At 40.9% G+C, this 25,017-nt stretch overlaps 1 protein-coding gene across 1 annotated transcript in view; it reads right to left on the minus strand.

The window, feature by feature from the left end:
• chd2 (chromodomain helicase DNA binding protein 2) overlaps positions 1-21,131 on the minus strand; it is a 28,885-nt gene extending 7,754 nt beyond the window's left edge. Inside the window, 26 exon segments of the mRNA XM_042111081.1 lie at positions 1,113-1,283; positions 1,589-1,681; positions 1,829-1,925; positions 2,052-2,203; positions 2,365-2,514; positions 3,224-3,295; positions 4,294-4,446; positions 4,803-4,962; positions 5,761-5,949; positions 6,778-6,888; positions 7,285-7,475; positions 7,663-7,752; positions 7,865-8,081; positions 8,357-8,481; positions 8,922-9,091; positions 9,235-9,276; positions 9,393-9,493; positions 9,716-9,941; positions 10,236-10,375; positions 10,705-10,884; positions 11,539-11,670; positions 12,754-12,815; positions 13,217-13,303; positions 14,618-14,876; positions 19,820-20,040; positions 20,285-21,131. Coding sequence (XP_041967015.1) covers positions 1,113-1,283; positions 1,589-1,681; positions 1,829-1,925; positions 2,052-2,203; positions 2,365-2,514; positions 3,224-3,295; positions 4,294-4,446; positions 4,803-4,962; positions 5,761-5,949; positions 6,778-6,888; positions 7,285-7,475; positions 7,663-7,752; positions 7,865-8,081; positions 8,357-8,481; positions 8,922-9,091; positions 9,235-9,276; positions 9,393-9,493; positions 9,716-9,941; positions 10,236-10,375; positions 10,705-10,884; positions 11,539-11,670; positions 12,754-12,815; positions 13,217-13,303; positions 14,618-14,876; positions 19,820-19,881 — 3,432 coding nt within the window. The 5' untranslated portion in view covers positions 19,882-20,040; positions 20,285-21,131.
• Positions 21,132-25,017: the final 3,886 nt, after the last annotated feature.

Consider the following 25,017-nt stretch of genomic DNA (forward strand, 5'->3'; position numbering starts at 1 on the left):
ATGCTCTCGCTCACTCTCACACACACCCACGTATACAATCCCATGGAGGTATACAAGCACACACATACATGATCACACGCGCACACACACACACACACACACACACACACACACACACAAACTGAAAGTGCAAACCCAATCACACACACACACGCACGGATTTAGTGCAGGGCTATAAAATCTAATGAGTCATTACGAGCGCCAGCGACATCACACATTGCGAGTGGAGATGGAAAAGGCTGCGTTGGGCCTCGGGGAGCACTTCACAGAGGACCATCTGGAGCGAGTGCACCCGACGTCTGGCTTGAATAAACCACTCGCTCTGTGGCAGTGTGGGGAGCCGATGGCGGTGGAGGAGAAAGAGGGGGAGGAGGAGGAAGGGGGCCCTCAGCTGGGGGCAGGCAGTGGAGGAACTTGATGAACTGCACGCACGAGTGTAGAGATTGGACGTTTGGAGACTGGAATTGCAGGAGGCGATTATGTTTGGGATTGCCTGTGGTTTTTGTTTATGAAGGACTGGGGAGGTTGCAGTGACAGTAGGGAGGTGGTGTTAAGTCAGGCCAAAGATGCAGACTTGAGGAGGCATCACTTGCATGAAACCAAGGATGTGTCAACCACAGGAGTCTTTGCTTTAGGAGACGCCGGGGAGGCTATGCACACCATGGACGGGGTTTGTGTTGGAGAAAGTGTGGGAGGAGGTCAGGCTGACCCTCTGGGAAGGGTGTTTTGGATTTGAGGCGCTCTGCGAGGTTGCACCCCAGAACTGCAGCTTTGTAAGCTTGTAAATCAAAACAACGGTTCACAGAGAGAAGGGTCTGAGACGAGAAATTGGCTGACAGTGCAAATTGAGCTGCCTTTGAAAACACAGGAGAGAAAACATGGTGGGTCAAATCTCTGGGTTTAGAGCAGCAACCCCGAGGCCTTTGATGCTGTGAACAGTGTGTGTGTGCCGAGTGTTGTTAACTGCACACTGCAAGCACATGCTATGGGTCACAGACGTGCTATCCAAGATTCCTTCCAATAATATATTATGCACAACTATTCCCTGATGCCTCATTCAATGGAGCTTGAGAAGTGTGTGTTTGTGAGTGCTGTGGGATGTTGCAGCGTACCCTCTTGTTGGAGCTGCGGCTGCGAGGCAGCATGTAGATGTCCTCCATCTCCTTCTGCTTCTCCTCCTCCTCGATCCGCCGACGCTGGTCCTCAGGGATGATGTCGTCCCAGTCGCGAGGCTGCCTTTCCTCCAGCTCGGGCACGTTCTCGTCCATGGTGAAGTTCGCCACCTGTCAGAGGGGGAAGCTCAGAGACTGAGGACTGGAAGGATAGACCAGTAGGCAAAAAGTGTGTGTGTGTGTGTGTGTGTGTGGGTGGGGGTGTGTGGGTGTGAGGGGTCTGCAGTGGGTCTAGCACAGCTCTCTGTGTATCTCTAAGCATCTAGGCCCAAGTTGGGGCCTCTCTGAGCAGCTGGAGCCTGTGTGAGCAACAGGGGCCTATGTGTGTGTGTGTGTGTGTGTGTGTGTGTGTGTGTGTGTGTGTGTGTGTGTGTGTGTGTGTGTGTGTGTGTGGTGGGGATCTTTAGGGCACACACCTTGAACTGAGAGAGCAGCTCGTCAGTAGCACTAGATCCCTGGTCACTCTCGCGAGTCTCTGCCAAGCGCAGGATCTCATCAATGTCCATTTCCTGCCAAACAAGCAGCCATGTTTTACTAACAAGCCATATTTCCCCATTTATTTGTGCAGGAAAGCATGCTTCTGCCAACAATGCAAAAGGTTGAATTTGAAAAATTAAACGGTGAGAAGAGTCATTAAGTTAAGTAATGACAGGAACCTGTGGCTCTGACTCCTCTCCTTCTGCCTCCTTGAAAAGTTCCTCAGCACCGAACTTCAGGATGGCAGTGAGCTCCTCTTTATTGAAAGGGTTCGAGCTAAAAGAAAATCCAAATCATGCCAATTAAACCACAAGAAAAGTAAAATACAGCTATTTTCGAGGGGTTAAAAGTACATAATGACCCTAAAGATGAACCATCTCAGCACAAAAATCTGCCTCTCACTTTGTATTTCCTGAGGTGTTGTTGTCCAGCACAGTGCGCCCAGTGGTGTCCATTCTCTGAATGACCAGATGGTCCAGAACCATCTTCTTCTTGGCCCTCTCAATGATGTCCTCCTCCACAGTTCCCTTGGTCACCAATCGATAAATATTCACCTACATAAACAAAAAATATTTGAAAGCTTGAGACTTTAGCAATAAATAGTCAACAATATGTAGATTTTCCCGACTTTTCACGACATGTGAAAGGAATATGGCTCGGCTGGACAGCTATAGCCAGGAGCAGATGTTGTGTGTTTGGAGAGCATGGACCTTACCTGCTTCTTCTGTCCAATCCTGTGAGCCCTGGCCTGAGCCTGCAGGTCATTCTGAGGGTTCCAGTCTGAGTCGAAGATGACCACGGTGTCGGCAGAGGCCAGATTAATGCCCAGGCCTCCAGCCCGCGTGGACAGCAGGAAGCAGAAGTCCTGTTTGATAGGACAGACAATATGTCCATGAGCTGAGCTCAAACCCAACTGCACAAGAGCCAAAGAATCTGAGCTGGGGCATGAAGAGATTTGGCACGTGTTTGCATTAGGTATTCTGGTACACGTCGTTGATGTTTGCACTCAACATCCATGTGTTTTAATGTGGTTATGCTTTTAATACTTCTAGGCATGCAGCAGTAGGCATCTGTGATCTGAAATGGGCTGATGTCCATGTACCCGTCAGGTCACCTACGCGTAAAAATACTTCAAAAATACTTAATGATATTCAGGGCATTTGTAGATGGACTGCAAGATAACACTGCGATAGTGTAGAACTCCCCCAAGGGCAAATGTGCTATCAGAGTGCCTTTCTAGTTTGCTTTTATTTTTATCAGAAGTAAACATTCCAGTTATTCACTTTCACGGTAATTACACAAATGAATGCAACACTTATCTAAAGACCGGGCAGAACAGAGAGGTTAAGGTTGCATGGCTTTTAGAGCTGCGAGAGGACAGAAGGGTACTTTTCCCACGTTGCACGAAAAAACATTCCTCAAGACATGGCCAGGCCAAGTCAAATGCCCTCTGACGCAGATGGGGGGGTGGGGGTCCAAATCATAGAGCAATCACCCAGAGTAGTCACATAGAAAACAAACAAATAAACAGGCAAATAAGTAAACAAAGCGTGACGAATGGGAAGTGCACATACCTCCGAGCCCTCGGCGTTAAAGTGGTCCAGTGCTTGCTTGCGAAGCTCACCCTTTATGGAGCCGTCCAGACGCTGTGAAGACGAGGGAGCAAAAACAAACGCTGTCAGACATCTGGCTCCTCGCCCTTCCGAGAGCTCCCCCACAGCTATGCCTCAATCATACACCAGCTACACTGCTCTCTATCACAGGGATTCTTCAAGGCGGCAGCACAACTTTCGTATTGTGCATGTTTTGAAGCAGGATGGAGAAGGTCCGCCAAAATCCAGAGGCAAAACAGCACAAAGACGCGAGTGGCTGTGCCCAGCCAGAACCTGCAGAGGACCGTCGAGTCCCGATCGAAAAATAGCTGGCAGATAAAAATAACCGTGGGCGCGAGGAGATGGGTCCGCTTTGGCAAGCGTGTTAACTGCTGTCCTGACACTTGATTCCGTTATCACCGGAGTCTAGTGCAATCACACACACATACACACACTCATACACACACTCCCTCATACACACACACACACATACACACACACTCATACACACACACTCATACACACACTCCCTGACACTCCCAGGGTATGCACTATGCACTCAAGCCTCATTTAGTTTAGCATAACTAAAACATTGGAGCTGTAATAGATCTTGCCCTTACACAGATATAAGATGACGAAAAGGTAGAATAATGCAAATATGTTTACAACAATGGGCTCTCATACAGGACCCATGCCCATCTACACACACATCAACCTCTATCTACACAGTGCACACATGATTGGATGTATGCAAGTATGAGTCAGTCTGTTCATCACTTCACTGCCTTTTCACAAAATGCAATTATATTACGCCACTGTGCAATAACACCCAAATTCTTGAACATGGAGAAGAGCAGTGGATGAGGTTGCAAAATCTGGAGTGGGTTTCAGGTAACTACTACATTGGCTGACTGTGTTGTATAACCATGGCCACTAGCCAGTAAATAGAGCTTCCTATAATAGACATAGGCTTGCTAGACATAGACAGGCTTGCTAGTATGGAAAGCGACTGCCCTCTCTCTTGTGGTCAGAGTGCCCCCCCGGGGTCATACCTGGAATTGGTAGTGCTTGTAGGACAGATAGTCAGCAAGGATGTCCAGCATGCGGACCATCTGGGAGAAGATGAGCACGCGGTTGCCCCTCTCTCGGAGCCGTGTGAGCAGCTTGTCCAGCAGCACCAGCTTCCCACTGCCCCGCACCAGGCTCTGCAACACAGCCATCACAAACAAAACAACAATTATACAATACCTTTATACCACTCATCACCAACAGAGTATCTTTACCAACATTTAACACAGAACACATTTATACAAGCTTCACATGCACACACACAGTGTTATTACCAATGGATTTTCTTTCGTTCAAAAATAATTATTGGTATAATTTGCTTAGTTGTTCAAAAAAACTCCTGTAGCTGATTCATGTTCATAGGCCTGGCAGGGCCTTTGTGACCGTTGTAAAAGGCATTTGTGATCTTTGCACTGCACAAAAAACAGCTATTCCACTGTCATGGTTCCTTAACCTTGCAGAGGATGCAGTTCCTCACTTCACTTCTCTGTACCTTCAAATGCTCATGTGACTCCTCCTCGATGTCGTCAGGATGCTTGATGAGGAAACCATGATTACAGCACTTCTTCAGTTCCATGACGATGTTCAGGAAGCCAGAGGAGCTGCCTCTGTTGCCTTTAGAGAGGGCCCTGAAGTTCCTAGTAAGAATCCACCTGGGAGGAGGAAAAGGCAGATATAAACAAAGCACTTCAGAAAATGCTGTAGAAGAATTAGTCCTCACAGTATCATTAAGCAATAAGCCCCACAAAGCCATAGGTTACACTGATTTCAGAACAGCTAAGGGGCGTTGTTAGGCACGATGCTAGCAGTGCCTAAACACCCCCCCCCCCCCTTAGCTGTTCTGAAATCAGTGTAACCTACAGACTCGAGTGGCTTATTGCTTTTCTAAAACGGTTACTACATATATCTGACAAGATTTCGTAAAATAAAGGCACAGCAATGAGAAATGTAACGATTTATTCATAGATAATAATTCTTCTGCAAAGAAATATATTTCCACTATCTGAATGGTTACCAAACAACGTCGAAATGCAGCTACTTTAACTTGTTGTATCAAGTTATGGTAACACAGTAATATAGAACGAAATACGGTCAAGGTCTATGTTTGTGCTGGATTTTACACTGGCATTGACCACGATTTAGCCAATCATAATCAAGGATCGGAACTATCCTTTTTAGAATATACAACAACCATATCTCATATCTAGCTTAATTGTTCCAAACCCACATAAACAAATACAAAGGCTGACAAGTAGCAACAGAGAAGGGAATAAAAAAACTGACAACTGATAGCTGACAAAAAGCACATGGACAAACACGGGCTAGAGTAATACCATTCATAGACAGGTGCACAGACAGTCAAGTCACACATCAATACACACACACACACACACACAGAGAGAGAGAGAGATTGAGACAGACAGATGGGATACTCCAGTGGAATGACTCACTTATAGTACTGCTTCTGTTGGGCAGACATGTCGACCCGGAGGATTTGCTCCACCTTGGCGGGGAGGGATTTCTCCACATCCTTCTTGACACGCCTGAGCAGGAAGGGCTCCAGGACTTTGTGCAGGCTCTGGTAGCCGTTGTCTCTCCCTTTCCCGTGCTCATCCTCGAAATCCTCCCAGGACTCAAACCTACCAGAGGGGGAAAGACCCGAGGGATTACCACACATCACTGCACACCTAGGATTAAAATCCCCAGAGGGTTAAGCGCTCAATGACACTCATTTAACAAATCACCCTACCCTCAGACCATTCTCAGAATACCACACAAGGTTCTTGTTGTTATTCTCTTATTCTAGTCTAGCCACTATATTACCGTCTGAGCAACTTTGAAGTTACAGCGTCCTCCATGTTTATTTGCACCTCTGGTAAATTTGAGAGGTAAAAAGAGGTATAAAAACAATAATTTGGCCATTAATCAAAATGAAAACAATGAGGAAAAATCCAGCCAAATTTAATCTGTGGGCAAAACAATGCATCGTAAAGAAACAAATATTTGTATTTCTTGAGAAGAAATAAAATAGAAAACCAGTGAAGTGATTTGACGAGAATACACAAGAAAGGACCTATAAAGGAATATGAGAGATCCTGTAAAGAAGAATGGTTTCAAATCCCTTGCTTTGTATTCTCCGACATTATGGCAGGTCCAAGGAGAAGACTAAGCGCTGTTTTATTGGCAAAGGGAGGTTTTGCAATGTATCAAATTCAGGAGTGGCAATAATTGTGGGACATGTGTTTTTGTAATCTTCTTTTGTTTTGGGTTATTTTCTCAGAATAATTTTACTTCCTGTCAAGGGTGCTTTGTAACTCTTTGTCTTCATTGTGTGACTAAGATAATTCCCACAAGATGATGCTGATGATGATGATGAGGGGACACATGTTATCTATTAATACATAACTAAGATGTGTATGTATTGGTGCTCATTTTCATTTCACTGAGATACTAGTCTGGCTGCTCACAATGCGTTTACGTTTCCCTCAGTCACCAGGGTAGAGGGCCAATCAGCGACAAGAGAGGATGATGTTAGTTTCGAAACTGAAAGTGGCTGAGGTAGAGTGTAGTAGCAACGCCTGCAAACATAAAAAAATTGCAGTCGGAAGAAGGTGTAAATTTATACAGCAAAGGTAAATACATTGTTTCCTGACTGCTGATGAGGTTTACCATCAATTTGTAAAGGTTAGGTGAAGTAGTAAGTAACGTTAGGAATGCCTGATCAATGTGACTGATTAGGCTGGACCAATGATTTTATAGTTAACGCAAAGTCTACACCCATTATGATGTTAGGGTTGGAAACATTTCCCAATTGTGAGTACCCAGACTCTCTTCACAAAGTGAAACAAAGTAGTGAGTTTGAAAACCAGGGTAGGAAGAGAGGCACTCTGGTCTCTATGGCTCTCTCCAGGCTCAATCTGCTGCTTAAGAAGCAGGCTAGACAGAGAGAGATACAAGTGTGCTGCACTACGTACTTGTCTGGCATGAGGAAGTGCAGCAGGGACCACAGCTCTTTAAGGGAGTTCTGGAGCGGAGTGCCCGTGATGAGCAGCCGGTGGTTTGAGCGGAAGTCGATCAACGTTTTGTAGAGCAGTGAGTCGTCGTTCTTCAGACGGTGGGCCTCATCCACGCCCAGGAAGGCCCAGTTGATGTTCCCCAAAATGCTCTGCACATGCGAATGAAGCAAAACCAAGACATGACATGAGCGGTGAGCATAAGATTAAGTATTCTAAGTACTCTTGTGACTACGTCTAGACAGTTGTTTGAGAACATTTGTCATTTGTCAAATGTTTGAGAACATTCAAAACATATCGATTAATCTCCACATTCTATATATATACTCAGCCACTTACCTTGTCTTTCAGTAGAATTTCATATGTTGTCAAAAGTGCATTAAACTTTATTCTTTTTGTTTGCTGGTGAATCCACTCATAGTCACGGATCTACAAAAATATGAGTCACAATGAGCTCTAGTTGCACATGAAAACCAAAAAGAAAACAGGTAGACATTTCCTACTCAGATAACAGGGCCCTTCACCATGTTGCAAACCATACCGATTTCCTGCTCATAACGTCACCCAGGTACACCACCACGTTCATGTCTGGGGCCCACGTGTCGAACTCCCTCTGCCAGGAAGTGAGCGTGGACAGGGGCACCACCAGGAGGAAGGGCCCGTAGAGCTGATGCTGGTGGAACAGGTACGACAGGAAGGAGATGGTCTGTATGGTCTTCCCCAGGCCCATCTCGTCTGCTAATATAACACTGTTACACCTTCAAGGACACAGTGGGCAGAGGGGGGAGAAGAGGAAGGGAGCACACAGCAGCGCTGTTAATACCTCCAGAGGTTATTGTTGTTATAATCTACATGTTTTAAGGGACATTAAAGGCATATGCAGCTTGACATGCATTTATCTTTATGTGAAGCACTCAAACGTCATGAAGTGTCAGACAGACACTCAGGTGGTTAAGAAGCTTGTGATATAAAGCTGTTCTATTTCACAATAAAAAAAACTGCACTGTAAATTCTGAGATGTGTGTTCTGGTACCTGCACCAGGAGTGCGCCAGCCAGTTCACACCATCCAGCTGGTAGTCCCTCAGCTCCAGGGTCTCACTGCCAATGTAAGAAGGCTGCTTCTTTAGTGGCACAAAACGAGGCCTCTGCTTCAATACCTAGAAATGAGACGGGAGGAAAAAATGACTTGATGTTTGACTGACAGTAGAAACATAATGGGTAGCAATGGATTACATGTGATCTGGATTACGTAATCAGATTACAAAAATCTGACTATAATCAGCCCAGATTACAAATAAAAGTGTAATCAGATTATAGTTACATTGTTGGGGATTACTTTTTATCACGCAAACAATGCAACTTTTTTATGATAGCCTAACTAATGTTTTAATTTGACAAGCAGCCCATTAGTTTGTCCACTAGATGTCACTAACATCCATTTGCCTGTCTAGCTTCTTGACAAGAAAAAGGTTCAAATCGAAACCCAAGATGGAGGAGCCGTCGGTGGAAGAACCGATAGACCCGTTCCAGTTGGGAAAAAAGCGTTTAGTACTGGCAATATCGCCAAGTTACTACTCCCAGGGCCCTATTAACCTACCTTGCAGTCTTTGGAGGGGATGGTTTTGCAGCTGTTCCTGCTGATGAAGCTGTCGATGCAGTGCTGGAACTTCTTGCCCACCAGGGCTCCATCCTCCCAGCTGCACTCAGAGTAAGGTAGACCCATCCACTTGCACAGGTACTCTGGTTCGTTGGACGTGGTCTTGTGCGCTGGTATACAATTGAGAGAGCAGACATTATATGATGCTATGTTATAATTCATGTATTATATACATTCATGCATCATTTTAAATCAGTGATGTTTATGACAGAGTATAATGGATTGTTCATGCTGTATGTCAAAATAGACTTACAGGGAAAGTCTGAAGGTCCTTGTGTTTTCCCTGTTTTGACAGCTGTTCAGGGAAGAAAAAAACAAAGCTATTTCAACAACAACAACATCCCAACACACAACTCAAAGTGTAGAGATATATCAAAGGAAAGCATAACAGTATGCTATGATCGCTCTTACCAATCACTCTCTCCACAAAATGGAACTGCTTGTTTAGGTCTGTGGTGAGCTCTTGCTGACAGTTGTAGTACTCCAAATCTTCTGGAGAAGCTTTTTTCAACCTACATGAAAGATCAGTCTATTAACACTTATCCTGAAGCAATACCAAATGGAGACAACTAAAGGAAACATTGATCTGTAACAGTATCCATAACAGTTCAGTTCAAATTCAGATAGTCTTTGTTCATATTAACAACTGATGTGTAAATGAAATTCTCTGACACCTTCACGGTCAGACAAGTAAAACTATTCAATTTTAGAATATTTATTTTAAAGTTCCTTACCAATACTGGAGCTCATCATTCTTCTTCTTGAAGTTCTCCAGCTTCTTCAGGCCCTTGACCTTCTGCTGGGTGAGGGTGTCCACACTCTCCCAGGTATTATGAATGTAGGACCAGCCTTTCCACTTGATCAGGAACTGTGTCTCCCCCTCATCTTTCTCTGGGTCAAAGTCTGCCCCCGGGTCCCCATTCTCCTCTACAGCATACAGAGTTGTGGACGCCCCAGTGGCTAAACACACAGCAGATCTTCATTAGGGTTTATTTTTGTTTATAACAACCATTAACATAGGTAAGACTCCATAAAACAATGTTTATTGGTTTTATTTTGTCCATGCAAGTAATGAAACATAAATTTGAGAATATGACACTGATTGAAGGGTTGAACTAATGGATAAATATTTAGTATAAACTCTGTATTCTCAGTACTCTTATTTAGCATAAACCATTCATTACCATTGATAAAGAGCACCTATGACACATACAGTTAGAAAAGTTTATGGTTGAGTAAGGGACGCTGACTGACCTCCTTTCTTCCCTGTTCTAGTGTCCATGACCTTCTCGATGGTCTCACTGTCGTCATCCTGCTGCTCCTCGGCCCCCTCCCCTGCCATCTCGATCAGGTCATCTGAGTCGGTCTCAAAATCATTTTGGTCTTCCTTATAACTGAGGGTACAGAAGGCAGATATCCCAAAGTGATAAGACTGTAACTGCCCCAAAATGGACCCATCACCACCACCCTCACCCCACTAGAGCAGATCAACGTTCAACATACTCCAAACTTCAAAAAAAAAATATATATATATTTTGAAAAAGGTTTTGTCATTTTCAGGCTAAAGATAGACAGAAAACAATTAGATAAGTAATGTGTACTTCTTGTGTGCCTGCACTCCCATCTTCTACATCTACACACGAAGCGCTACTTCATTTGGGAACACATCAGATCAGGTCACTACCATATGTGCGGTCTAGAGAAACCACAGTAAGCACTGTACCTGACTTTAGTAGCTGCCCTCCTGCGGGTCTGTCTCTTTGGGGTGTCCTCCTCATCGTCATCATCATCATCCTCATCATCCTCATCATCATCATCGTCGTCATCTGAGGTTTCTTGCTTCCTTTGCTTGCGTCCCTTTTGAGTCTGCTGTTTCTTAGCTGAGCTGGGTTTGGTCTGAGGTCTGAGTGACAGGTGAAGCGCACATACACACACAGACACACACACACACACACACACACACAGACACACACAAGCATGTACCAACTGGACCGTGCACACATTCACGCCATCTAGCTGTGCTACCTTGCTCTACCAATGTGTAGCGAACGGTCATGTGCCGATGGCCTTAGGACAGCTTCCAGCTTCCTTTATTTTACATGATCATGCCAAACATAGGAATTTTAATCAATTTACGACTTGAACAGTCAGAATTTTAGTAACCAATCATTCATCTCAAATATTGGATGTTAGAGCATACAATAGGAAACACCACACAATATTTGAAAATGGCAAAATGTTAGAGGCAGGGGTTAGAGTGGGAATTTGGAGGTTTCAGATCAATTCAAGTTGGCTGATTTGTGCCATTTTTGTCTTCTTTTCATTTTCAAATGACCACCACTGTTGGTGGGTTACCACTCCTTCCCTTCCCAATTTGACCCCTTTGCTTAAAGCAGGTAAATCCACACACTTTGGCGATTTCCTAATATCAATCCAATACCAAAATGATCAGGCTTTGAGATTGAATAGGGGAAACACCAGGACAGCCACAACCATATTGACCACACAAGCTCATGGCAGGAGCTGTCTGAAGGCCACACTTCGCTACACCTCTTACCTTCGGGCAGGAAGTCGTCTGGATCTAACTTTATTCTCTTCCTGCTCACTTTCTGTACTGCTGGCCTCCTCCTCATCCTCCTCATCATCATCATAATCTTCATCATCCACATCATCATCATCATCAGAATTTCTTTCAACACAGAGATACCACAGGTTCACCTTCTGGGGGTCTATAATGGCTCAACCTTCTGCCCCATAAAATGACTAGAGTGAGTAGAAGTGTCTTGTCTCATCCACAAAGAGCTGTTGTGACTGTGACTTATTTTGACAGAGCAGGAACATTTCACACCTCCCACTGATGACATGACACATGACATGACATTGTGTTGTGATTGAACAGCTCAATTTTGCTACTGCTCGGCTAAAACAGAACCCTACGTCCACACCAGCCTTTTGTGCATAAACTCAAACACCCTGGCCTCAACAAAAAGGATCAGAGATAGACTTCACTCACAAAGGTTAACTTGTCTCTCAGTGATCGCTATCAATTCCATAGAGAAGTTAAATAGTGGTTCAACCATACAGGCTGCATCACTGCTGATAAGAACTACAGAAAGCTAAACGAAGTGTTCTTTTGACTATTCTGGTCATTAAACATAATAAAGAGGAATTGATGGATAGACAGTAAAAGAAACACTTTCCCCTTTTAGCTATAGGCTAACTAGTGTGTATCCCACTTCCAGTGAATTATGCTAAGCTAGGCCGACGGTGGCAGACTGGGCTATTGCACTCACAGTGAAGAGAAGTGTATGGACTATCTTATCTAACTCTGGGGTAGACGGCAAATACGTTAATTTACCTAAAACATTAGCGTGTTAATTTAAGAATCTTTCATTTGAATTTGGTAGCTGTAATTAACCATGGCTACACATAAAGTGTGATTAACAATGCAGATCATATAATCTATTTATTATATCTTAACTATAACTATTGTTTGAACATGCTGACGTTAAAAGACACATAATTATAAAGATGTCATTACATGGAGATCTTACATTTAATCCACTAGAATCAGTTTACTGAATTCTATTATCTTACTTACCAAATTAGACTAGATAATATTGACATTTTATGTAGATTAAATATGTTTGATACCATTATATTACATTATATCCCAAAATAATATTGGGATACCAAGTGAACATGGCAGTTCATCTAAACAAATAACCGTGTGATCGTAAGTATCACAACACCCAGTCAATAATTCACTTACTTTTTCTTTTTCTGTTGATGTCCTTTTCTTTTAACACCTTCACTTTCTGAATCACTGCTACCCTGAAAATTAATAATAATAACCAAATAAGTTCCCCAGAGAGCCTGAGGATTTATGTTGTGATGTATGACCAGAGTACCACTAGAGTGTGCAAGTGAGTTGAGAAACGGATCAGCTTATTCTACCACCAGGTGGCGCTTTTGTATCAAAAATACAGTGCAAAATTACCTCATACCATTTTTTTTTTAAATTCTGGTATAAATAATGTCTAATTTGTTCTCTATTGATCAACAGTGCTAAAAAAATCTGATTCCCAAAGGAAGCCAGGTTCGAACAATATAATTTATCATCAATCTTTGTGTGTATAATAACCCCTAAATGGCCACAGACAGGGTTGAGTCACAGTGTCTAACAGCAGACATGAATAATACAAAACAAAGGAATAATGACAATAACACCTCACCTCTGCCCCTATGTTCAAACGTGAGGGCTCTTGTCTACTGCGGCTAGATCTCCGGACCCCATACACATCTGGATGCTCCTCCCACATCTAAGGCCATACACAGAGGATATGAGGATCACTTTGAGATCTGATGAACTTCCTATAACCCTATATGTCATTATTTTTAGAAATACACTTGTTTTTTTTTCCCCTTCTGCTTTTTTTCCTCTCTTGAACTTAAATCAATTTTAATCTCATAGGGCCAACATAATAAAGCACTTCTCATGAGGCTTGATAGTATTGGCTCTAGGGGGCTCTGGGTTCTAAGGCGACAGGGGCCAGGAAAAAAAACCCCTTTGTAACAGGAAAACACTTCTTTTATTTATATCCCTTCATTCATCAGCATGAGAGCTCTGCATTTGTAAGTAATTTAAAGCCATATTGATGGCCGAAACTGCCCCATTCTTTGATAAATATTAAGTAAAGCTCTTACACAATCACCCATTTTCAGAAGGGAGAGGCACAAAAGGCCTTTTAAACGCCCATGGTGAGGAAGTGAGATTAAAGAGTGGTTTAATGACACACTCACCACTACTTGCCCTTTCTTTCAACCTGGAAAAACTGAACTACCCTTGACAGAAATAGAAATAGACATAAACACTACACAACTGGATAAACATAAGATTCAATTAAGGCCCATTAAATGTTGAGGAAAAACAACAGTTTGGCAGAATACCCGACTCATCTTTCATTGTGAGACATCACAGCAGTACTGCAAAAATGGCCTTACTCCCTTGTCACTACATGGCCGCCAGTTCAAAATGGCTCAGTGACTGATGGGTGACATTTTCCTGCTTTCACAGTAACAAAAACAATGATTGGAGGGGGTACTCTCTCTTTCTCTACTGCAGTGGTTGTCAACCTTTCTTGAGTCGTGGCCCTCTAATAAATCAGGTGTGTTTGCGACCCCCCGCCCATCCCACCCTCCACCTGCGGGCTCCCTGCTCTTTTTTCTCCCCAGTTTTACTTGAGCTGGAGTGACGCTACCATCACAGTTGTTACGAATACGTAGAACAACATTTTCATGTTTACAGCCATTCCTGACCATTAACAATGCATAGCTAATAATACAACACAACTATGGGAGATTATACGATCATCACATACAATTATTACAGGAAGACTGCAATATTACTATTGCCAATTTGCTGGCACTTAGTTAAGACCAGACTGCCACTGTACAGACTGGTGTGATGATGCTGTTCATGAGTGTGTATTAGAAATGGTAATGGATATTAAACAAAACAGAGGAAAAGTGATGGTTTAATGTAGATTTTTTTTTTTTTTTTAATCACACAATCTGGTGAACCCCAGAAATTATGTTGCGACCCCCAGGTTGAAAACCACTGCTCTACAGTATACCTTTTTCACATCGGCCAACTTGTCTTTTTTCCGTACAGGCTTGTTTTTGGCCTCCCCTGAGGCATTCTGTGACTTGGACCCGGTGGACTCGCTCCCGGAGGCCGAGTGGCTGTCTGAGTCGGAGGTGCTGTTGGACTCGGAGCGTCGCGAGCGGGCCCGATCGCTGCCACGCTCACTCCGATGCTCACTGCCCTGCTCACTTTCCGACTGGCTGCCTGACTCCGAGGCCGAGTGGTTGGACTCCTCGGAGGCAGAGTTGCTACAACATCAAGAAAAAGGGGTGGATGGGGGGAGGGGAGGGGGGGAGGGAGGTGTTTACTTCACATTTTCCACAGCTAATGGACTGGGAGGAGCTCCTCTGTGTTTGACTGAGATTGTCAGTGCCTGCTTGTCTTAAAACTGTTACTTGGAAAAGAACTTCTGTTATCTGAGCGCTACTCTCCATCCACAGCAGGCTTCATTCGTTTCCAAATATGTCTAGATTACATAACTGCTCTCCAGTGATGCAAATGCAGAACAGTATGATCTGCATGATAAGTGACACAAGCAAATAACTGAAAACTTCAACAAGATTCAAGGGAACTGTGACAGAAGTCTCATTACATAATGATTTATTCACACGGCCACAGGGCCAAGAGTGCAACTGTTTCTGTCAAGGACACACAATCCTCTTAAAGCTTTAAATATACACCACTGCCACCATCACCCGCCGAGAATACGCATACACCATAGCAATACAGGAGCAACTTACGTCACCCGACACCAGAGCACTCTGCCATGACCCAATCGTCTAACTGACCTTTTGGCGAGAGTAACTACTGGTGAGAATGTATCTATGATTAAGTGTAGATATTTTGCTTTTTAGGGTCACACATGCCTCTATGGGCACAAACATAATGTCATTGCATAAATGGACAATATAAAAAAAATCCTGTGGCGGCATTATACATACAATTAGAGTACATCTATGTTGCAAATGCATTGTATGTCAGCAAATCTGTTGAATGCATCTGCAGAATGCATTTTCTGTCACGCAGACTTTATTTTTCATTACACTTATACTCGATTATAGATGTAATTAATTCTTGGGCAGTCTCACCAGCCTTTATGCTATGGAGAGGACAGGTGATTTACGGGACAGATTCTATTGGTGGTAGGAGAACAAAGGAGAAATGAGAGTGAGCCATATTTAGTCTGGCACTTGTCTCAACTGTTTGGGGGATCGCACAGCACCTTCACTTCGCCGCAGGGTGAAATACTTCCCATTTTCTTTCGTTTCTCACTCAGCATTACCGTGACTTAAAATAGACCCCTCTTAGATTACCTTACATGGTGAGAAGAGTACATCCTCTAGTCATATACACACATATATGTACACATGCGCATACACTCTCTCTCTCTCTCTCCAACATATCCATTTCCAAAAGTCTCAAATTTAAATCAAACCAACATTTTAATCAACTGCAATAGTATACTTATAGTATGTATCATTCATGGGGAAAAGGATACAAATGGTGTTAACTACAATATTTAAAAGTTAATCCTGAATATGTCAAAAACAACCCTTTAGGAAACGCTCTGATTTTTGTGCGATTCACAAAGCAAAAACAATCGTCTGCTGTGCCTGGGTGTCTGCTGTGCCTGGCTGCTGCTGACAAAGCAAGTGGGGAGGGCTGCCTCTCCCCTTCCGTCTTGCTGGCTACAGACAGAGGCGGGACTCAACCCGCTGCTGAATTACTATAGGCCACTGGGTTGCCATGCAGGGAATGTCCAATCAAAATTCGCTGCAAGCGTCTCTGACCTCCGAATCACTTCCTGCTTTACCTTCCTGTAGTTCTAGGGACTCTATCTGTATTGCACCAAGTCACACAGCCTATGCAGCACAAAGCAAGAGCCATTTTGTGACACTGTGGTGGACTTTCAGCTTTTTAATGAAGCAAATCACACATCTGATTGAAACTAATAAACCCTGAGAATATGTGGGGGGGATCTGGTAGAAAGGTGATGGCTATTTGAAGTGTTCAACTGGTCCAAAGTTAACATGTGTACACGCCTTAAGCATTTCTGATCCAATTTTGGATGAATGTGCTTATAAAATGGCTGCCACATACTCAGCATAAACACCACATCAGGGGTGGAAACTACAACTAGTAAATGGATGATATCTGCAAATAAGGCATTATTAATAACAAGAGCATGCTGGTATTAAGTAAATAATAAACAGACAAGCTCAAACGTCTTTTACACAAGAAACAATTTAAATATTAACCCTTACTACATTGAGTGTTCAAAACAAATAGGTGTTCTTAATTGGGCAGCACCAGGCATACAGGATGTTTCAAGTCTACATTAAACAATAGTGCCAATCATGTGACTTATCACTGACAAAGGTGATGATAATGATTAAACTCATCAAATGCACTTTTAGAACTGTGGGAAGACTTCAAAGCCGTGAACATGATACAATTGTTATTGTATGTTGTTATTGTATTGTTCAAAAGTAAAATAAATAAAAAAAATATTCCTTACAGTTCAAATACCAATGCACCTCACGTCTCAGAATGAATATCCCAATATAATGCATGTATTGTTCTAATACTGATGTCATGTCTTCAGATTTCCAAATTGTTTTCCTAATACAGTCACAGAACCTATTTCGCTCAAGCTGACAGGTGAAAAGTTGTCAACATTCATGTGGTAATATTCCTATCCTATGGCTAGCCACTTATTGTACCAATTTAAGGGTCTAATGCAACTCAAGGTCCATAATTTGTGGGTTCCATACAAACACAGCAAAAAGTCTGACTTTGACGACTCAGGAACCAAGTTTGACACGTACAACATCAACATCCCGATATAGCCAAAACACACTGTATATTGGACAACTAGGTATATACAAAGTTATCCGGCATCCTGTTCTAGCCATCAATCACCTGCTGGTGAAGATGCTACATATTACACATCAGATCCAACAGCTCTTGGTTATACAAAGCCTTGCAAAAAAACATTGCATGCTCAGTGGAGTCACTTACAAAAGTGTTATGTTGCCCTGCTTTGAAATTAATATAATGAATAAAGGACTTCGAGTCATTTAGCACCTAGACTGACAAGGGGCAGCTATGACTGATCACAAATTGGGATTGAAGTCTTGCAGGTGCCTGTGTAAGACCTTGTATGCTATGGCAGGAGAGTTATTTGGTGTGGTCCATAACAAATGACTAGACCATTTCACATAGCAGATATCTCAATCAGTGGCAATGGAAGCATGTCATCATGTCAGAGGCTGAGGACAGTTCTCAGGTCATCCCAATTCAATCAGGATTATAAATATGTTGATACTATATACATCAACACAACATTAAGATGAACAAAATGTTTAAATGGATACTGAGCAGACCTCTGTATGTCCTCAGCATGACTGTATGTAGTGTTGCATTTGCCAGCTGATTAGAATTTATCACACATTACAAAATAAAAGTCCTAGGTTCAGAGCAACGGCCATTTTTGAGTGTTTATTGAAAAGAACACAACATAGTGCAAAGCCTTCTGGGAGGTAAGTGTGGTTAGCACAGAGTGGTTATGTGTACAACTTACCATGTTTTGATTTCCCAAACAAAGTTCCTGCTACAACGGTTTCATCCGTGTGATAAGCTAATGCTAAAAACCCAAGATGTCCATGATTACAGACAAAGATACCTTTGGCACACAATACTGTAAAACATCCCTATAACCTACAAAACAGAGTATTGCACCTGTCAAGTGAAATAACTGAAATAATGACAATGCTAACTTGCAACAAGAATGAATACACTGTGACCATAGGCTATATACTGGAGCTATAAAGTGCCATATTGCTCAAAATCATTATTGTGAATATTATGTTCACAGTGTAGCTGAAGTCTGCTCTACATATCATTTTACTACTATTTAAAATGCAACTTAATATGTCTATCTATGCACTAAGAGATCTGATATTCATTCAATTGGCACATTCTAACTACATAATGGTTAGCAAAAATTAATACTTTTTAAATGACTGGGCTTAATCAATGCATTGCATGTATGCATATCTTGTCAATATTTACATGTTAACCTGTAGAATGCAGCATCAGTGTTCAAAACAAACAAAAGCACAAAGGCAACATAAAAACCCTTTAGTCAGAATTTAATCAAGTCTGTGAATTGGCTTGATAAACTGAAGTTTAAGTTGCACAACATACGTGTTTCAGGTGAAGAATGTGGTAACCAGACCACTACAAAATCATTTAGAGTGTGAAATGTCAAATATGTAAATCATTTCCCATGTATGGCCCCTTTGGGACCTTTAATGATGTTGACTAAGGGCACATGAAATATGATCAGAATATAACTCAGAAACAGCAATTTACCTTAGATATAAGCACATTAATACACATTAATTCCAGCAATGACAGGTATGGGGCAATTGTTTTGTTACAGACAAAGTAAAACAGCACTGTTTACAAATAATAAAAACTGAGTTCTTGCAATGCATTTAGGCCCAAATTAAGCATATGCCACCTAAAAAAAAACACTTCAACATCAGTATTTAAATGTCAACACTGAGAGGATTTTGAGGGTTAACCATGTGATAAATATGAATAGATTGATGTCATTAATGCTTCAAATGACATATAGTAAATAACGACTATTTTGTAAACCAAAATGTACCATTAAATATTATGTACAGATGTTTTAGAGTATGTTCCCTACGTGGCATTTCTTCAGGTAACAAAACCAATGATGCATTGTAACAATTACAGCTATGTATTTCTAGAACACATGTCAATTAAGCATGAAATGTTGTTAAAAAGGGCATTAACGTTGCATGTAAAATGGTGCAATGCAGCACACTAATCAGACAAGGTCATTTTACACTGTCACGAAGGAACAAAAAAAATACTGAACCATGCCACTAGATTATCCAAAACTGAATCGAACACATCCGATTGCTATGCATTTGAGTTCGGATGTCTTACATGGGCCTCAATGGTCAAGTCATAAGTTGTTCAAATGCTGGCAAAATTAGGGTGTGGCTATTTAGCAACCTCAAGGTCAATGATCCCAGGCAAGTAAAAATCCTTGAAATTGCCATTTAAATACATACACAGGTGATCAACCATGCTTGTCAGACTTTACAATCACAACACATGCCAAAAAGGGGTAAAATACATGAGATCGTACCTGGAAGCATTGCTTTGGGTTGATCCTTCATCCTCCTGTTTTTTAGACTTATTCTTCATCATCGTTGTTACTTGAAAAGTTTTGGTATGATGATGCTATGTCCAGGTATTTACTGTCAAAAGTTGAAAGAAGGGTGAACTATCACACATGCTCCACCAGCCTGCTTTTGCTAAAAGGACAGCAAAAGCCTCGGCGTTGCGACAGACGTGGGCTGTATTAGCCTACAACCGGACATTTAAAAAATGAAATATAACAATCAAAAACAGAGCATCATGTATCGATAGCTGTATGATACCTGCTCAATACTAATCGATACTGAATAACCATGTGTTGATTCCATTTCAAAGTGATCCATGTACTGGGCCACATACATAAATTCGAACTGCGTCACCACACAAAGGACTGATAGAAGCTGGTTTAAAAAGTGAAACTGTTAAAAAATAAAAAAGATACAAAGTAACCTACCTATTTCCATTCAAAGACACCGGAGGATAAACCATCCACTGTAATAAGTTACATTCGTGCCAGCAAAAATCGACGTTATATTCTTTACGTCTCCGAAATGCAAAAATACACTGTTTAAAATATTTTAGACTATTTTGTAAACGAATTGTACTAATACTGTCCAGACAAGACTTCAGAATAGCGGGGTCGAGACTCTGAGGTAACTAGCGAAGCGCACTAAAAATGGAGGAGCGCCATGGCTGCCAGAGCAAGGCAGGGAAAACAACGACTCGCGCATTCACACTACAGCGCTGGTGTTCTCGACGACATAAACGGAATTTACTCGGAAAATATTAATAACTTCATACAGATCACATGTATATATTTTGTTAAATGTCAAAAAAGCGACACGAAGAGCCAATCAAAGTTAGAGAGCCAGCCAAAAGCCTGCAGACTCTCGACGTGTTCCACTTCCCAAGGCTCATCCGCCATCTAGAGCTCCTTCCCAGCTCTGAAAGCTTAGCCTTTGATTGACGTTCTTTCCATTTACCCAGCACTCAGGTGATATACTAAAGACCCACCCCTTTTTATTTTGAACAAAAATGTAACTCAAATATTATGTTTCATAAGAAACTATGTAAATATTCAGATAGCTGAATATCCCTTCAATTAAAACTATTTCCTGAGTCAGATAGTAGGGTTATAGTTAAAGAACTGCAGAGAATATTTTATTTTCTCAGCCAACACTTCCTGTTCAGACAGGAAATGAGACAACAGGAGCCATTTTATGGTGTTAGGGGTGACTTGGACACCATTTTATAAAAAACAATTACATCACACCAAACTCTTGTTTAAGTAATGGTGTGAGAAATAAAAGCAAAAAGGGAAAAAAAAAAAAGAAAAAAATAATATATATAGATATATATAATGGGATTCAATTGGAGTGGTGTGGGCTTTCTTATTATGGTTATGCGTTTTGAATAATATCCAACTAAAGAATAAAACCTGCAGCCTAAAAGTAATTTAAACAGATATTCTTCGCAACACGGTATGTCGAAGAAGTGAAAAAGAACCCATTTCCGTTTAAATGCGAAACTGATGCAGAAATTCAAATCTAAAAAGAGGGTAGCTAGAGCACCTAACCAGTGAATATCTTAAATTAAGTTTCCGAACTTTAACCTGTGAAAAAAATTAAACGAAATGTATTGTAAATTTAATTTGAAATGAAAATTAAATGTAAATTATTTTGTCCATGACCCATTTAGGCTAGGCGAAGGTCATTATATCTTTGCGTAGGTAAGTAGTGAAAGCCCAGTTTGTTCCTACATTAAGAAAATCAAGTCTTGTGGGTGTTGAAGATTGTACATAGCATTTAGGAAATAGCATCGCTGTTGACCTCTACACTAAACCAAAAGGCCAGTTTACCCAAGTTTAAAAACTACATTTTGTTCAATGTAACTAACCAAGGACAGAAAGGCAAGATTCTTCAATAATTTACTATTTTATTTATCAAAATTACATTCGAATTTGAAATTATACATAACATTTACTTTCCTTGAATGAGAAGACACTGAACGTTTTAAATAAATCAAATTAAAACTCAATCACAGCAAAAGGACAGTTCAACTCCATTTCAAAATCACATTATTGATGCAGCCACATCAACAATTACAAGCAAAAGCAAAACATCTGACATTCCAAATTTCAATCAGCACAAAAGATAAGAAAAGGAAAAAGGGAAAAAATAATATTCGCCTCCTTCTCCTTCCGTCTCCTCGTGAATCTCCAGTTGTATGGGGTCTTAATGGAATTAAAAAGAAAAGGAAAGAGATGTAAACCCCAAATTGCATTTGAAAGCAAGTTTAACATGTCATGCTATCTTAATTGCAACAGCCTATCCAGACATTTTCTCCCAAAACAAACTAGCCAAGCTAAAAATAAGCAAGCAAGTCTTAGCATAGCACAAACTTAGAAATAGAACCATAAACAACAACTACCTGGTAACAAATACTGAATAAGCTAACCAGGATAAGATCGCTATGTTACACGTCACCATTACAAAACAACAACTGCGGAAGTTTAGAAACAGACTGCATCAAATCTGATTTCTCAAACAATCGGTTCATCATAGTAAATGACGAACAAAGTGACCATAGTAACAAACTAGTATAGCACTGCTTACAAAGAAAGACTGGGGACCAAAGCAATATAGCTACCTATTTACGTAAACAAAGTCAGTTCTTCTATTTTACAGGTCTATTCACACTATTTTACAGCATCTTGTGTAATGTGAAATGCTGAGTGAAAACATCTGCAAAACAGCTTAAAATATATTATTTTTCTAAATTCAGCTGTAGATAGCATCAAAATACACCAATGTAAACCATTTTTATCTGTCCACAAATGTCCACAATCTGTGAAGTGCTTTATCAACCGTTTTTGTCATTATGCAGGACAAGATCTATACTGCACAACCAGGGATGTATGAAGGAATTTTGTTTATAAAGTGGCCATACTTAGTTATTATTCAATTTATAATGATCCACATTTTTGGAGCCGATTCAATCAGAAAACAGCAATGGAAATTGCTTTTTTTGGTTGTCAAATTATGGCCAGGGTTTGAAAATAAAAGCCAATTGTTATTTAAGGCAACTTTTTTGTAATTTCATACTAAAAACTTAAACAAGTTGTCACCAGTGACATGGTATCATAAAGCTACTAGGTCTTCACAAAGGATAATGTGGACATGCAGAAGCCTAATCATCTCAACCAAACAAACAACAAATGTAAGTGACAATACATGTGACAACAAATGTCTGTCTTTGTGAAAACCATGTTTTTCAAAACATCATAAGTTTTGCCTAAAGTTTTGTGAAGAATATTGATGTTCATGTAACTGAAAAATAAAAATTTAACCCCAAAAAAACTCCCTAATTGATGCCTATTAGATAGTCTTAGAGCCCCATACACATCCCCTATGAGTTTCTTGTAATAAGGTAATGTCCCAGCATCAGGTGATGTTAATTAGTCATAACACACTACTACATAACACACTACTACTACATACAAGTCGGGTTCGGTTATCTATAAATCCTATTCAAGTCCATAGCCCAACTGTCAGAATATTGATCTTGTATATTATCAAGTTGCTTCATTTTTAACTGAAGTCAAACTAAAGATTGTTTCCCCGAGATACAGTGGTAGGTTGAAAGGGATTATTTGATTAAAAGACTTCTTATTTTATATTAATATTAAAAACAGGGCAATCTAACTGTATTGGGATATAAAATATTAAATCGAGCCTTAGATATCCAAAGGGAGTTTGGTTGGCTTGAATATGTTTTCATGGCATCCCTATGCAAAGACCCTATGTCCAAGAAGAAGAGTAGAGTATATACACACAATGTGTCTGAACACGTGTGTGTGTGTGTGTGGGGGGGGGGGGGGGGGGGGGGGAATTCAAAAGTGAGATGAGAATTTTAATCTTCATTTAATTTGTGTGATAAATGTATTCATACTAAGTGGCCATCACTGGCAAGGCAGGCTATTCACAGTCAATAATCAGAAATACTTGAATACTATGTATTCAGTCCACGTAAGTGCTTTCTAATCAAAGTGTACATAGCTATATGTCAGAGTGGGAAGGGGGCATCATAAAACATATCCTGTGGCAATTAATGTAATGACCAAAGACAACCTTTGAATGTTAAAACAAAATCAACAATGCAACACTATGCTCTGAAGGGCAGTGCCAAAATGACAGACATTTGCAGTAACATGTATGAAATGTTTACGAAGGGAATAGACTTACAGAGTAGTCTTCAGGTTTTTCTGGATTCCTGCTGAAGCCTTGCAGTTCACATACTGGCTCTGCAAACAGATAGTGAAACGTTAGAAATGTGTGTGTGCATGTTTCAGCAAGTCATTAAGGTAGCGACTGGGATAATTTTACTAATTAACTTTTTTGTAAACCTTGTGACATTTTCGGTCACAAAACCAATCAAGTTGTTAACCTGAGGAGAAATGCAGTTGAAATAAATACTTCTCCATTGTTAGTTATACTTCTGGGTGCTATTTTCAGTAAACGAAAATAACATTAATTTGTTGGTCTAATAACTTGATTTCAATTGTCTTCAAAAGACAAACATGTGGAACTTGTTGAGAATGCATTGTCCATGTAACTCAGTCATTCTTCTATATTACCATGTTTGGAAACATAATGTGATGTTTAAGAAAAACAACATACTAGGCTACAAAATGTCTGCAAATGAGAGCAAATTAGATGTGATATCTTTGTAGACTATCTATAGAGTAACAAATAAATGTAGGTACCTTTCAAATTATAATAAAAAAACAACGTGGTTGTGGTTTGGCATGTCATGCATTTCAAGTCACAAGTCTCGTGAAAATATAACCCAACTAAACAATTGTCACCTTTGGCTTACAGCTATATGGGACCTCTGAACACTAACTAGGATGGTACAATTTTTATTTTCCCTGGAGACTATATCTAGTACACACTCAATTTCACAAAGATAATTATGAAAGCCCTCATTTCAGAACACCATTTCTATCGATTGACATAACATTTTTTAAGGAGAATACTTTAGTTTAGTTTGAGGCCAGTTTGCCTACTACTGCATTTCAAGTGTTGGAGTTTTACAAAATGTCTCAGTGCCGATAAAACTAATTCTGTAGAGTTGTTGAAAAAAGTCCAAGTTCCAAAAAATATTACCGGTAGTTAGTATTAGCAG

Source organism: Alosa sapidissima, chromosome 11 (assembly GCF_018492685.1).
Source record: "Alosa sapidissima isolate fAloSap1 chromosome 11, fAloSap1.pri, whole genome shotgun sequence".
Classification (NCBI taxonomy): Eukaryota; Metazoa; Chordata; class Actinopteri; order Clupeiformes; family Clupeidae; genus Alosa; species Alosa sapidissima.